Consider the following 16849-nt stretch of genomic DNA (forward strand, 5'->3'; position numbering starts at 1 on the left):
ACAATTTCCACTTCTGATACATGAGAAACCATACCTGTAAAGTTTAGCTAATGTTTCAGAGGAACAGTGGAGGAACCTGGGAGCCGAAGTCCACATAATTTGCTAATTGTCCACTATTACCTGGCGATCACATCACAGTATTTTTTCCTTTTTTCCAGGCCAGGTGTAGATCATTCAAAGCTACCAGTGTTGTCATGCATATGTGGCATCATCAAAGGCTTCTTTTATTTCTTGAAATACAGTGAATGCACTAAGTTTTAGGTTCTCTACACATTTGTTTTCTAGAAGTGGAACGAAGGACGTTAGGGGGTTGGGGGGTTGTGTATTTCAGGATTATTGAACAGCAACTGCTGAAAATAATTATAAAAAATAGAATTTTAATATAAGCGAAATTATATTTATATATTTTTGAAACATGCAGTACCCATGCAATGTTCAGAGCAGCGCTACATTTTCATTAGTGAGCTGTTGGCCACTTTGCTAAAGCACAAGCAAGTTTAGAAGTGTTAATATATATGCAGAGGCCTTATATAGGTTTTTTTTTTTTGTACTTCAAAAGAAAATCAGCTAATGCAACAGTGTCCCACGTTCTCAATACAGCAGTTGTTTTTTACAACCATTATGTAATCATGTTATATATATATATATATATATATATATATATATATATATATATATATATATATATATATATATATACACATCAAGGTATAAACACCCCTATAAGTGAAAATAAGTGAACACCTCATCCACAGAGAACAAACGTAAATATGACACTTTTCTGCAAATTGTAGTGCACAATTCTATGTATTCGTTTAACAGTATAAAATGTACCATAACTTTTGCACAGGCCATATTTTACCCTATTTTTCCCATGTGTGAAATTCAGCAAATAAACAGTAATTGTGTATTAAAATGTGCAGAAGTGTGTTTTCTGTGGAGGATGTGTTCACTTACTTTCACTTAGAAATCAACAAAACGTTAAAAATGTCATTTGAACGGGGTGCCCAAACATTTGCATACGACTGTATATCCGCTTCGGTGTGTTGGAGTATTAAATCGTGTAGTCAACTTGTAGCTTGATACAAGCATGACAAGGGATGCATTGATACCCAAAAAAGTCGACATTTGCTGCCAAAGTCGGTACATATTAATTTGAATGAAGCAGCTTTATTTGAAATTGTTCTTAGAGAGAGCTGCCTGTGTGGGCTGTGGTCCATGTAGCATGGTTTTCATACGGTGTGAGCATATAAATCTTTGGCCTTTTCTGTATGCTATGGTCTATTCATATGTACAGTGTGGGTCACCAAAGGACAAGATTTCTAAAATTGCTTAGCTCAACCAGCAAAAATGACTTAAACAACACAAAAAGTGAGCTCCTCAGAAACTTTATTTAAGTAGGTTACTCAGTATGATATCGGACTCTGTATTGGTGAGTACTAAATGTCCATGTACTCGTATTTGCTTTGCAAGAAATGCTATTGTTGTATCCCTAGGCATGGCACAATCAGTTACCGTGTCACATATTAACAGTCTGATTGGCCAGCTCATTTACATAAGGAGGACGAGTAATAGCAGATGTGCATCAGCAGGTTGATGTCAGTTTTATGTGTATTTTATCATCTTTCATCGCAACATAGGCTGTTACGGCACCGTCTGTTTTACAAATTATTGAGGAAAATTACAATTAAATAAAGGCCTTTAATTTAGCAATACGTGACTATATACGTCATGTGTATACTGCTGTGTATACTATATACGTCATGTGTATACTGCTCGCGTCCCTGAGTGGAACTGTCTACTTGCCTATTTAAAGGTAGGGGAAACACTGCATTATCAAACAGATGCCTTTTGATTTAATCATGACATTTTTCCATAGGCTGCTATGGAGTTGATGGTGAGAGCGACTCAATCATGAGTTCGGCCTCGGAGAACTCCACTGAGCCGTGGTTCTGCGATGCCTGCAAAAACGGGGTCACTCCCAGCTGTGAACTCTGCCCCAATCAGGATGGGATCTTCAAAGAGACGGACGCTGGAAGGTGCGCTTTTAACAGCATCTTTAATGTCCTTCTCAGCGTTGGCTAACACTTTACCTTTGTCGAAAATGTTTGTTTTCTCTCTTTTTTGAGGGAGTTTAACTTTCTGGATTTTGTCATGCTCAGCAACTTGAAATGAATCATGATTCATTAACATGAGGTTAAGAATTCTCAGAGAAAGAGGGGAAGCGAAGGTGAGAGGGGTAATGATGGGAGGTAGAGTTGGGGCTGAGAGAGAGAGAGAGTCGGGGGGGGGTTAGAAGAGAGTTGTGTGGAGCGTGGAGACTCAAGCCACGTTATCGCTGATAGTGCTCCTCAGCCTGCCTGCACCCGAATTTGCTACTTCAGTAGAGCATGAAAAACACAGCAAATTAAAGTGTGGAGCGCATGCTCGCCAGAGATGGATATCTTTATATTGGACTTCGGATTCCTGTCCCCCAAGTCTGCATTTGAAATTTTGTAACAAGAAATGGTCAAGTTAGAGCCTGTTTGAGCAATCAAGTGAGTATTTCCGTTCCCTGAAAGTGGTGAAGGAACGTAACTAGAGTTCCTCACTACAGTCTAGTTTTATGATGCTACGATATAGTTACAGCTTTGTCTTTTGCAGTACAGGACACACTCATAAATACATATGCATTAGTACTACAGTTCACTAAGTTGAACAGGGTCATGATATGTTCCTGGATCCAGATAAACTGATCTATGAACGTTCTTACTGGGCCTTTTGCTGACCCCCAGTCTTTGTGTTCTATTCCAAGGTGGGTGCATGTTGTATGTGCACTCTATGTTCCAGGCGTAGCGTTCGGAGACATCGACAAACTGCGGCCAGTAACACTCACAGAGATGAACTACACTAAATACGGTGCCAAGGTAAGTGTGAGCATGATCAATTTTGCAATACACTTGATTATACTTAACAATGTCTTTAGTTTTAAGATTGATACTTTACTAATCAAACATTTAGTAGTCGAGGTAAAGTGTTGTTCGTATAGCAGTGTTTCTGCTTGTCAGGCCGAGTGGTAGAACCTTTGAAACTCTTTTGAGACCCTTTTTGTTTTTGTGCAAACGTGGTATCATCAAATGTGTGCAGGGCTGCAGTATCATTACAGAGAATTCTTCTTAAAAAATACAGTGAACACACTGTACATGTTTCTACACCACATTTTAATATATATCGTTTAGATTATAGTTAGTTAATTCACATGAGATGAATTCATATGTGACAATGTTTTCAATTCACACAGGGCAAAAAAATAGTTTTGCATGTATTTCTATAAAAATGTACAGTTGCAAGCAAAAGCTTGTCACGTTATGTTATATGCATAATGCACAATTACTGTTTTTGAAAATATTTTCTCCATGCTGGAGACAAAAAGACAGCTTGTATATGTTTTTATCAATGCTCTAAAACATGTTAATAATAGTGTTATAATATGGTAAACAGCCAATAAATAGGAATTTTGTGCAACAAAAATGCCATATTTTAAGTTTGTTCCCTGTAGAGGGTGTAAACTTATATTCACTTAGAAAATCAGCAAGACATGAAATTTGGCTGGGCATGTTCAAACCTTTTAATATCACCATAGAAGAATAATGGTAATAGTTCCAGGCAACACTAATACTGATTGGACTGTCAAGTCTACAAGAAAGCCCAAAAGAAAGCCCTGTTTTTGATTATTAGGGCTTGAAACATGCTATATGAAATTGATTGCTTATGTCTGCATACATCCAAATGGGGGAGCACTTTCTTGTAATAAAATGGCAAAGATGAAACACTGTGTTTAAGTTTCATGTCATTTATTATCAACTTTTCAAGAGTACAATAGCAGATTTTTGGAAAAAACATTCTTTTTCTATGCTTGGACCTAAAAAAATCTTTACATGTGAAATTACACTGAGATTTTTATTCTGGCCAAAAACAAAACGTTATGAAGAAAATGTAATCATACATTTACCATACATTTACATCCCAGTGTGTCTATTTCATCCAATATGGGCAGGTCTCCCAGCCTGTAATAAAAGGGGAAAATTTATTTTTCTTAATGATGGATCAGGGTAAAATAAAGGGAACTTTCTTGTAGAAAGAGATCAAAATATGGAAAAATATGTGCAGAAATAACAGAAAGACAAACATACATAAAGTAGCATTACTGTGTTTACCTGCAGTTGTATTTTATTTGTTAAGCATCAAGTCATCCAGAGAGATAAAGAAAGGATGAGCATCACTATATTAGCGTATATATATTACATAAGATAAGACATTTCGGTTATGCTGTTGTGTTTTTATATTGCTTCGTGACATATTTTGCTTTCACTTTACTGTAATGGACATTTTAATTCCAGATGACAGTAGTTGCTTCTTGAGCTATAACATCACAATACCTGGTATTCTGCACGGAATTCATATGTATTTTAATCTCTAGAGGAGTTCATGGCCCAAGCAGAACAAAGCGGTATATGGGAAAGTGCTCTTAATCAACCCATTTGGTTCATCAACCTGTAAAGGTTTCAAAACAGTGCTGTTCCTGCCTGGCTCAAAACCATTCTGTGTATTCCTCCGAAGAATTTCTGCTTTCAGTGAAGACATTCTGACATTTATTTTACCTGAAAGTAAGTTTTAGGGTCAGTAAGCCAGAAGAGGACCCTTATACTGTGAAGCAAATTACTTTTAAAAGCACTTCAAAGTCTTCCTTTAATGGTTTGTTCTTTACATTTGAAAGGAAATTGCTCCTGAAAAAGACTATTATTATTTTAATTTTGAGCTCCTGTAATTGACATATTTTCAGGTTTCTGAAATGGTGACCTTCTGCTTCGTCAGGTGCTGACAAGGTCAAATAGGCTTTTAGTCTGGTTGGCCACCTTATCTGTAATGGAGAGTTATGCAATAAAAATGAACGTGGACTTTTTATAATGATGTTCTAAGCATTTTTCACATTCAACCGCTAATACACAATCATCTTGCAGAGTTCCTTGATTAACTTTTCCAAATTAGACATAATCTGAGCTAATTAGCATAATGGATTTTGTGCATGTCGTTCTAAAATATTTGACATTATTTGAAGGCAGTTTAAATTATAAATGCAGTGTATTTAAAAGAAACAACTGAACAGCCACACTGTAATCTGCTCTCTTGTCTTGGTTTTTCAGAACTATAACAGTTCATGGTGTGATGTATAAGAATGTGCCTAATGAAGCGTTGTGTTGTGTGCAGGAGTGCAGTCTATGTGAAGACACCCGTTTTGCCCGGACGGGCGTGTGCATCAGCTGCGATGCGGGCATGTGCCGCTCTTTTTTCCATGTGACGTGCGCACAGCGGGAGGGGCTTCTGTCTGAGGCTGCTGCAGAAGAGGTGAGGAAACATAAGCTTTGTTCAGACTACAGGTAACATTGGCCCAGATATGATTTACTGCTTAGATTAGTTTTTGTTTGTTTGGTGGGGTTTTGTGAACTGTTCCTGACATCAGTCTGAACAGATCGCACTCCTGAACTGACCCTCAACCGCAACAGAATACTGTTCCACCCAGCAAGCTCATCCAAAAAACAAGTGTCCTCTTCCTTTAAATAAGATGAATAGACTACTTTCATGCAACATGAAAATGAGCTGTGCAAATTGCTGATTTCCATATCTTACATTTTTCTTCATTTAATATTTTTTGGGGTCCACTTATGCCATGATTGTGGGTTCATGCATCAATATGAGTTACAGTTCATTGCTACATTACCATTTTTAAACCTCTCTGTATCCCTTAGAAATAAACAGCCTATTTTTATCACTGTACCTTTAAGACTAATGGGTGTAAATTACCTTTTATTTGTGTCCCTGTTTTGTGTTTCATTCAAAGGCGGTATCCTAGGGTTTCAGTCACCTGATTTTTCTGTTGTGGCCACCATATTTGGGACCGAATACCTGGCTTCGCTGCTCCGCACGAATGTAACTAGAGGTGAAAGATGGCTAAAATTAATCACCTTATTTGGAAGAGACAAAACATTACCTTGACAAAATCGAGAAAATAGGCTGCATCCTTATACAGTTTCCTCTGAACTCCTGGTCCCACTTAACCTGGCGGAAAGCTGCCAAATTTGTGTTTTCCTGACATTTATATTTATCTCATGCACAACCCCTCTCCCTGTTCTGGAGAGTCGCTCAAAGCATTTAAAAGCACACAAGCCTACAGGCTCTTCACGTTAGGGTGGGTAAAGGATCCCATGGTGTTGCATAATGTTAAATTTGTGTTTCGACAGATGTGATTTTGTAAGTTTGCTAGTGCAGTTAGTGCAGAGTTCCCAGCTCCAGTCCTGCAACCCCTGTGCTGCATGATTGTGGTCTCCCTGGTTAAAATACCTGATATTATTAGCTAATTATCCCCGTCTTGAGCTGAATGAGGTGTGTACAGCAGAGAGCCCAGTCGCTCCCTGATTCGGTCCTCAAAATGGCAGCAACTATACAGTGTGATGTCATAGCTGAAACATTTCTCATAACTTTGGTGAGGATGGGCGGTGGGATACTTTTCTGTAGGTTGGGTAGGCATGTATTTGTAAAAGCACTGGATGTTGATGTCACAAACACCGGTATTTCAAATTGGGCCATTTTTTTTTCCAAAATATTCTTGTAATAAATGTGATTTTGAATGGCTGTTAGTTTTTTTTTTTGGTTTATTTGTTAAAAGGCCCATAAACAAATGTTTTTAAGCATTTTCCAACCTCTCTTTATCCCTCCGAATTAAACAGGCTGCATTTATTACCATGTATTTCAGACTGATATATGTACATGATCTCCGTTCTTACTAGCTGTCTTGCACTGTGCTTCATTTATTACGCAATAGACTGAAACACTCCTTACAACTTCGGGATGGGTGGGTGGAGCTAAACTGCTGTAGACTGAATAAGCGAATATATGTAAATGTATTTGAGCACTCTTAAAGATGGTTCTTTAAGGGTCCTTTAGTAAAGAAAGTGGTACTTTGGAGAGCCACAAACACTTAAAGAACCCTTTGCATGATTAAAGGGTTCTTTGCATCATAAAAGGGTTCTTCAGAATGTGTCGTAGATGGCTCTACATAGAACCTTTTTGAAAAGGGTTCTATATAGCACCCAAAAGTGTTGTTCATCTTACGATGTAAAACTTGTAATAATAGAAGAACCCGTTTGGGTGCTATATCGAACCATTTTCAAAAAGGTTCTTCAGAACCATCTATAGCACATTCTCCATCAATCTGAAGAATGCACTCATGATGCAGAGAACACTTTAATCATGCAAAGGGTTCTTTGAGTATTTGTGGTTCTTTATAGAACCAGCTATTTTACTAAAAAAAATTGAAGAACCTTTTTTTTATGAGTGTAAGGAAAAAATCAGAGATTCAGTTTTCCATTATAATGGGTCCTTTAACACTTCCCCTGCTCTTGTAGAACCCAATAATGTAATAATTTCCTAATAATGTAATTTAATCCAGAAATGAAATAAGATTTTGCACTTAATTTGACCATGTGTGATACGTTATTACATTATTGAGAAGAACAAAAGGTGCCACTGTCAGCTCTCTGGTTGCGTCCCGGTCAAATATGACTGATTTACTGGTTTTCTGTTACTGATTGTAATATCATCAACAGAATTTATTGAATCTGATAAGACTTTATTACTTTATCCAGACCAGGGAGGTTACAGTTGTAACCAGAACCAGTCTTACAAAGAAGTCTTAAAAGTATAGGCTCTTACTGAAAGAAGAATAACCTTTTCTGAGACCTTCTTTCATTGATGCTCCTCTTGTTCGAGGCAGGGTTGATTCCAGTGTGATTCCAGAGCACAGAAGCATTGTAGGAGACCGTTGGTAACTGCTGTTACTAAAAATATATCCATTTATCATCCATTTTGAACATTTGAGCAAAAATGATCAACTTACAAATATTCTGTTTTTCTGATAATGTAAAAAGGCATTACATATGGTCAAGGTGAATAAGTGAAAAAATCCCCAATTATGTAATAAAGTACTACATTATTAGTTAAGACAGTATTACATTATTAGATAATTTATTATATTACTGTGTTTTATTAAATCTTTGAACAAATGGAAATTTTTATTACATTATTGTGAAATTATTTGAGTATTGAGTTCTACACACTCATTCTCCAAAACGAAGCCTAACTGTGGTAACAGGTGTTTCAGTGACATTGCCATAAGGTGTTTGTTTCCACGTGTGTGAAATTATGATGAGTTTTGCGTTAGATTGGCATAAAAGTGTCATGATTTCCAATCTGATTGTTTAGACAGGGTCAGATTGCTGCACATCGGGTACATATCAGATTCCAGTACCACAAATGAATGAGGCCAAAACTGGAATTAAAACAGTCAGATTCAGTGTGTTACTGCTCACTCTCTCACACACAAACTAAATCTGTGTCACATATTTGATCTTTTTCTTCATCTGATCTTTTTCTTCATATTTTCTTAATTTTTTCATTTTTTAAATTTGGGGACCATTTAACTATGTGCTGTTTGTATAAGCCCATGCTTATGTATGAGCGTGGGCATTATACAAACCATGTATAAGGCACGTGTGTAGGTAAAAGAAAGAACATATATAGCTATGGCAGATGTCCAATGGTTGTTTTTGGCAGATTGTGAGAGTAACATAGACAGCCATGCTAAGTTTGGGACAAGTTTGAAAGAAAGACGTTTTGCCATGAAACAGAGAAATTTGGCCCAAAGCTCTAAAGTGTGAATTTCCTTATCTGGTCAATGAAGTGCCCGTCTGGCTTTTTGATCTAATCTATCACCATTTTTCTTTTGATCCGTTATGGAGCTATATCCTCCACTCATAAAGCCCATGTGTGGGAGAAGTGTTTGCTGTCCATCCGTGAGGGTGTGGGTGTGTGTGTCTGTATATGTGTGTGTGTGTCTGTGTGTGTGTGTGTGTGTGCTGTGTGTGTGTCTGTCTGTGTGCGTGTGTGTGCGCGTGCACAGTGTAATAAAGCAGCTCTAAGCTGCTCTGAGTCCTTCATCATTTCAGAGGCTCTCCTCATGCAGGCGTGTTCATGCTCTGCTGCTGCCACCCAGGCACTCAGGCATGCTGGGATAAATCACACACCAGCACAGGGATACAGGGGGCTTTAAGATTTACGCCTGCCAACAGCCATCACCAAGAGTGGGCATGATATTGCCAAATTAAAGATGTACTGTAATGATGATCAAATATGTCACCAAATGCAGCTGCAGCATACGGAATTGGAAGTAACTCCGGTGTCTCGGCTGCCATGGAAGAGAAAGGAATTTTCCTGGTTCATGTACTGCCATGTGCCTTTGTTCCTTTTTTTAACTTCATGTCTATGACCATTTAGAGAATGATTTAGTGGATTTTTTAATCAAATTCTCTAATTATTATTATTTTCAATGGCTGGTGCTGCAAAATCCCAGGAAATTGTTAAAGGGCCCATATCTTACATTTTGTTCTGCAGAGAGCTGTTTGAGTGTTCCAGAAACAGTCATAATTCATTTTTACATGACTTTTTTCTCATTTCTCTTAATCCTTTAGGACCCATCTGTCAAACACAAGGCCTGCGGGCCACATCAGGCCCACCACACAATCCTATCCAGCCCACAAAAGTATTTTAATTTTCTATTAATATTAGCCCATTTCACAATGTGCTGCACTACAGTCCCCAGCATGCACTGCAACGTAATGTGCTCTGACTCTTCTACCCCAAAACAGTCTATGGGACAGCAGTTACACCTCAATTCTACACAATTCTGCGCAATTCCTCACCTGTCATATCACCCAAATGCATTTCAGCAGCAGTTCACCCACTGTAAACACCATATCTCAACCTCCTTGTTTCTACTCATTGCCTGTTTTATCAACTACATTGACTATATAGGTGCACTTTGTAGTTCTACAATTACAGACTGTAGTCCATCTGTTTCTCTGCATACTTTGTTAGCCCCTTTACCCTGTTCTTCAGTGGTCAGGACCCCCATGGACCCTCACAGAGCAGGTACTATTTGGGTGCTGGATCATTCTCAGCAGTGCAGTAACACTGACGTTGTGGTGGTGTATTAGTGTGTGTTGCGCTGGTCGGAGTGGGTCAGACACAGCAGTACTCCTGGAGTTTTAAGAGTTTAAGATTTCTTTATAGTAGTAGTTATAGCTACCAGGGCTTGGATGTCCACAACACACATCACCATTTTATTTACCATCCAAAATGACAAGTGAACCAACATGTGTCTTCTGAGCTTTTATGCTAACATATAATATTGATAAAGGGAAAAGAGTGGTAAGATTCATAAAATACATTTTCTTTGGGAACTATTTTGCCTTACACCACCCTGCATGTACCACTCCACCCAAACCGTGTTCTTTAAGCCAAAACCTTATCGCAAAACTGTCATGTAATAATGTCTCATGCCTCAGGCAGTGTATTCTTTCATGTTATAGATTTCTGTGCTGTAGCTTTTAAAGACATTAATCACTTCAGACATCTGGTTTGTATTACTACTGCTGTGAACCATTCAGACGCTCTAGAATGATGTATTTCACATCAAACCACTCTAAATGACCTTGTTTACATGTGCGTGATCTAATTATAGAGAATTAAAAAAAACAAAAAAACTGGTATCCACCCTGAATGTTTAATTAAAAGAACCAGACACAAAGATAGAAAATTGCAAAAACTAGTGTGATGTCGTAATTATTTTTATAGCTTTATGCTAACTTGCAATGTTTGTCCCTCGACAACTGTTTGTCCGTTTAATTAGTGCTGGTTTAATTATCCTCCCTTTCTTCCTCCTGGGGATCAGGCGGTCCAAATATAACAACTGAATCTTGCAGTGCCGGGCCACAGTAACAGCCCATCAAGTTCATGGCTCAAATATGTAGCCCGTATCAGAGAGGCCTGTGGTATAAAGGTGACGTTCTGTGCTGATAAACACTTGGGGAAAAGTGCCTACTCGCCACAATCCACTTAATCCAGTCAGCTGTGCAAAGGGCCTCGTATCAACAGGTAAGCTCGCTGATAGCATCCAGCAAGAAACCTTAAGCCTAAACGATTCCGTGGGCACCGGGAGCTGGAAAATGGCAGTGCTTCCAGCAACCTCAACAGAGTGGGGAGGGGTAGGCGTCTAGGACTGTGTGTATGCGTGTGTTGAATTCAGGGTTGCTGAGGAGAAAATGTCTGCTGTCTAAAGGCTTGAGATATGAAGCAGCCGTTAAAGGTTTATACTGTTCTAAAGCTCCACCTCGCTGGGGCTCCAATTCTGAGAAAAACGGAGTTGTAGTCGCTCTCTGTTCCTGGAATTCGTGCCCAGTTCCGCTTTTGCTGTCTTCCTCCTGCTCCAGAGCCTGCGTTCGCTGTAAAATGCTCTCGGCCTTTAAAAAGTGAAGAAATTTACAGACCTGCCGTTGTGGCGTATTTGTCACAGTTATCTGCGCGCACACAGGCTCCAGTCTGGAGCTCAGGACGTCATTACCAACAACCACCAAAATGAGTGAGCCTGCCGCTGAGCAGATACGCCTATCTCCGCCAATAATGAAACCATACATTAGAATTATCACACGTACCAGGATTGGAGGACACAAAATGAAATCTGGAGAAATGGTGATGTTGGGACAACATCTAGAAATGCGAGAGGATACATAATACTTCAAAGCGTAGAGATTGGGCTTTTAAATCCACAAAGCTGCTTTACATGGTTCTCTACACCCTTCACATCAGCCAGGGGATGTAATTGGAGTCTAAGCTTGCTGAAGACTAATTTATTCTTTGCTTAGATTATACAGGTTATGGTTGAATATTGGAATTTTTTTTTGGTGAACATCTTTGACTCTTGTTTAGTGCCCCCAAACATCCCCCCACACCCCCAAAATATGTACTCACAACAGCTTCTTGATCTGGTAAAATGAGCTAACACACTAAACAAGATTCCAATCAGTGTGTTATTGAACTGGTCTGCGTTTTCCTGCTGGTTTAAAGGGCATTTCTGCATAATTCTATAGTTGAGTAAACAAAGTCATTCAGGGTGGTTTGATGTGAAATCGTTCATTGTGGAGAAACCTATTTATTTATTTATTTATTTATTTATTTATTTATTTATTTATTTAAAATGGCGGTGATAGGAACCGGGGATGGCAATGTCTGTGACAAATATAGCCATTTTATGAACTATCCAATATGACCTGTGTGGACCTGTATGTGTCATCTTAGTGTTCATATCTAATGATGATAATGATAAAATAGTGGTTAATATGAAATGCCATCACTTATTGTGAGAGAGCTTTTAGAGGCATTAAAGTCTTCCAACATCTGGTTTCTGTCACCACTGTTGTAAACTATGTTGACTCGATAGGTTTATTTAGACCGCAGCAATTCAAACCCCCTTTTTTTATGATATGTTTATTGATTTACAAAGATTTATCCTTACAATGACAAATTGTCAGTCATCGCTCCAGTAACAGAAAGGGGCTAATTATATTAAAAACAGATTACAGATTACACTAACTGCAGCAGGAAACACTGAAAAAGTTCCTGATTGCAGTTAGAAAAGAAAAAAAGGGATTTTTGTAAATTATTAGTAAATACAAAAAGGTAAGAAAAAAGGGGGGATATGACAATGTATGCTACAGAAACCACAAAACTGAGAAACAATGAAACACAAATGGCACAAAATCAGAACTGTAAAGACCGTGGAGAAAACATGCAGATCTCAAACATAATTCACGTCCCTCCTAGTATTTCCCGTGACCAGATTTTAGCTAAATCTTTGGTATCTGTGATGAATTTCAAAAGTATATTGATCCAGTGGGAGAAGATTCGAGATCTGTGTCAACCACATATTGAGAGAAGGAACATCTGGAGATATCCACAGCAACAAAATGCATTTTCATAGCATTCTTAATAACTTTGTTTATGATTTCAGTGGACAACAAAGAATAGGCAGCTAGAAATTAGACAGCGAAGCAAACCTCATTCATTGAAGGAATAAATTTACTGTGCTCACGAAGCCCTGTGTGCACTTTTGTCCATGCAAGCATAAGGTGACCTTTACTCTACGTTGCTGGAGATGTACGTGCAAACCAAACTTTGTACCATTACCATTTATTTAGGTCTGTACTCCATCTCCCTCTGACAGTGGTTGTTTCTCTCTCTAGGACATTGCCGACCCGTTTTTTGCCTACTGCAAGCAGCATGCTGACCGCTTTGACAGGAAGTGGAAGAGGAAGAACTACCTGGCCCTGCAGTCCTACTGCAAAGTGTCCCTGCATGAGAGAGAGAAGCAGCTCACTCCAGAAGCCCAGGTCTGAGCTAACACCACAGAGCTGCCAAGCCTTATAGCTGCACCTTCTGCTGGTTCAAAGCATGAGTGTCTCTAGTACTTCTACTACTGAGTGTCCACCAGCTCAGCAGTTGCAGTAAGGAAGGAAAATGGAAAATGGCTGTGACATTTGTGGTTTCTGCCTACTTTATATTGCCTCTGTCATAACAAAAACTCTGTTCATTTATGTAAGATTTTATATGAGTTATGCTAATGTTAGCAGCTATATACGCTACCGTTTAGAAGTGCAGAATCTCTGTTTGTCTAACATAAATCCAAAATAAAATAGCATGAAACCAGTTTTGTTGCAGATACATGTATAAAATCATTCTAATAGGATGGTATTATATTAATTTCAGTAGGAAGCTGAAAAACGAAGAAATTTTTGATAACGTGTATATGTAGCTTTAGATTTCATCATAACTCATTTATCAAATAGCTATTACTATGAGTATAATATGCATAGAAATTGTTTTGTAATTTAATGACAACATCTTGTAAATAGATTTGTAAAGTTTATTACTTTTAGTAGTTTTTTACAATGTCATTATTTCTTGTTTTTAAAATACTTAAACAAACAAGCCAAAAATCGTCAGTTTATGTTTTGGTGTTCAACTTTTATCATTTTAGTCTACACTGTATATTATTGAATAACAATTATAGTAATGACAAGTCATTCCAAACTTTTAAACTGTAGTGTAGATCAGAGATTAATGAATGAATAATTAATGAATGAATTAACTAAGGAAATGTCATTAGAGATGTTTCTTCAGTTTGCTGTAGCTTTTGTAATGATGCGTGTGTGTTTGGGTTTTTTTCTTTTCTTTTCCATAACCCTAGGCAAGGATCACCACGCGTTTGCAGCAGTACCGGGCAAAGGCGGAGCTTTCACGAAACACACGGCCACAGGCGTGGGTGCCGCGTGAGAAGTTGCCCCGCCCACTTACCTCCAGTGCCTCCGCCATCCGGAAGCTGATGCGCAAGGCAGAGCTCATGGGCATCAGCACAGATATCTTCCCTGTGGATACGTCCGACACAAGCGCCAGCATAGATGGCCGCCGCAAACACAAGCAGCCTGCGCTCACTGCAGACTTCGTCAACTATTACCTCGGTATGTGACTGTTCAGCATTAAACCATAAGGCCTGGTTATGTAGAGTAAACCTGGTCTTGGAATTAACTACAGTAGCACTGATGCACATCATGTTTAGCCTAGGTTTTTTCTAGCTCTGCAATGTATACCTCATGCATATCATATACCCACCCCTTTATCTCATCCATGCTCTCAGTAATGTGTTGCACAGTCTGTTAGACAAGTGATAAACAAAATCCGAAAGTATAACAGAATGTATTTTATTCATTTTGTTAGTAAAGTGAGCTGACAGTTGTACACTGTCATAGCAGTTTGTAAATTAGTGTGAGACGCAGTACTGTGCAAAAGTCACAAGACCACCCTTTATTTATTATAATAGTAGTCAAAATGATCATTAAGTACAAATTATAAATTTTTAAGGAGATGTTTCTGAGCTGACGGGATTAGATATAAGATAATGCACATGCATAAGGAAGTGCACAAGTTGATTGTGAGCCTTAGATGCAACCAACTTCTAAGACTAAACTTTGGAGGTGTGAAAAAAACATTCCTGCAGATTTCTTTGAAAATTAAAAGTAAGTCCCTCAAAAAGCACTGGAAGCTGTGTTAAGGGCAAAGAGTGGAAACACTAAATGCTGAAAAAAAAATTAGTTGTTTAGAATTCTTGTAATGTTCTGTTAAATATGTTTTATGTTGTGTTTATCTATTTTGTCTTATTTTTGTTGTTTTTTTTGTCCTGATGCTGTAAAATGGGTGTTTCCACTGGAACTAAATACTTGAAAGGTGGTCTCTTACTTTTCACAGTACTGTAAGTGCCAGATAAGTAATTCCCTGAGGTGCCTACAAATGGTGAAACGCTCGTGCATTTAAGGGTTACAGGGAAATACTGGAACTAAAATTTCTGACTGCTGCTGTGAAACACGTACCATTCTGAAGCATTCAGCTTTAATGAGCTCTAAAATGAGCTTATTAACTACATTGGTTGAGGGAACATCTCAGCATTATAGCATATTGATGCTGAAGATGTTTGTCAATGATTGCATAGAAATTCAACATTTTCCTAACCACCATTGTTGCTTGGCTTATTTTAATGCAGAAAAGCTTGCGCTTGCAACATCTGCTGCTACTATCCTCTAACACTCATCTCTTACTGCAAAACAGCGGGCAGAATTAGAGAATCAGTGCCAGACATGCATTCCACTCGGTAGGTAGCCTTGCAGAGAGGCACTCGCCCTCCAAATGAGTGATGCTAAGAGCAGATGTGTGGGGTAACCTTGGGCGCACACTCCATTAGGCTCCAGTAGGAGGCCTATCCTCCATCAGATAGCTCTCTCTCTCTCTCTCTCTCTCTCTCTCTCTCTCTCTCTCTGTCTCTCTCTCTCTTGCGCTCTCTCGCGCTCTCTCTCTCTCTCTCTCTCTCTCTCTGTGTTGTGCTTACTGTAAGTAGATAACCATCTTTGCATTGATCTGTATGTGTCCATTGGTATTCAGAGCGGAACATGAGGATGATCCAGATCCAGGACAACATCTCCGAGCAGAAGAACCTGAAAGACAAGCTGGAGAGTGAGCAGGAGAAGCTGCACGTGGAGTACAACAAGGTTAAGAAAAAGAAAAAAAACATGTAATATCTCTTCTGTGGTTTGTGCCAAGAATGTGAAGTTGATTAATCACTTGGATCAGGATGAAGTTCTTTTTCTGTTCTCTCTTCTTTCTTCAGACCTTTTCCTTTGTTTTTGTACACACTTTTAGCTGAAATAGGTTACCCCCGTTCTTATACCTAATGATATTTTTCCGCCACTCCCAAGTGAAGTGTACACTACCTGAGTACCCCTGCTGAATTTGGTTACCCTTCGGGTTGGTTTGGCAAGCGTACCAAGCTGGAATGTTTTGGTGGAGCTAGTGCTGATACAAACCGCTGATTGGTTTAACGCAGTCGTAGCGGAAACATCACGTTCTAGCTAACCACAAATGCTATCTGTGACTTTTTACATAAAACCAAATGCAGTAAAAGGTCAATCAGCAGCTGAAGCTCCTTTATTGTTGCTACTGTTTTTTGTGTTTACTGTTAATGCTAGATTGACTAAGAGGACATGTCACCACAGAAACTAAAGAGAGCTCCAGGGACTTTTATGTCTCTGTTATGTGGTCAGAAACGGACACAGGTACTCAACCAAGGTACAAATAGATCTGTGTACCGATTCATTAACATACTGTGCACACTGCCTGGTGAAAAACATAAGTATCGTGAGCTTCATTTATTTACCTTAACATGGCTTAAAAAGCCTGCTCGGCTGGGAAAAGGAATAGCATGAAGACAACATGTTAGTTATACATGTCTATACAGTAGCCACCCCCCTTTGGTCCTTGGCTTTTTCTGAGCTTGTGATCTCGGGCAGTACATAGGCAGCAGCGCTCCATGAGG

General features: G+C 38.8%; 1 protein-coding gene across 2 annotated transcripts in view; it reads left to right on the forward strand.

The window, feature by feature from the left end:
- The window catches only part of phf14 (PHD finger protein 14), a 105433-nt gene that overhangs the window by 22503 nt on the left and 66081 nt on the right, over positions 1 to 16849 (forward strand). For both annotated transcript variants that reach the window (XM_036566244.1, XM_036566246.1), the window contains exons 5-10: positions 1880 to 2039; positions 2795 to 2906; positions 5248 to 5385; positions 13173 to 13319; positions 14177 to 14447; positions 15919 to 16025. In XM_036566244.1, coding sequence (XP_036422137.1) covers positions 1880 to 2039; positions 2795 to 2906; positions 5248 to 5385; positions 13173 to 13319; positions 14177 to 14447; positions 15919 to 16025 — 935 coding nt within the window. The remainder of the gene's footprint in view (positions 1 to 1879; positions 2040 to 2794; positions 2907 to 5247; positions 5386 to 13172; positions 13320 to 14176; positions 14448 to 15918; positions 16026 to 16849) is intronic.

This window comes from Colossoma macropomum, unplaced genomic scaffold (assembly GCF_904425465.1).
Source record: "Colossoma macropomum unplaced genomic scaffold, Colossoma_macropomum, whole genome shotgun sequence".
Lineage (NCBI taxonomy): Eukaryota > Metazoa > Chordata > Actinopteri > Characiformes > Serrasalmidae > Colossoma > Colossoma macropomum.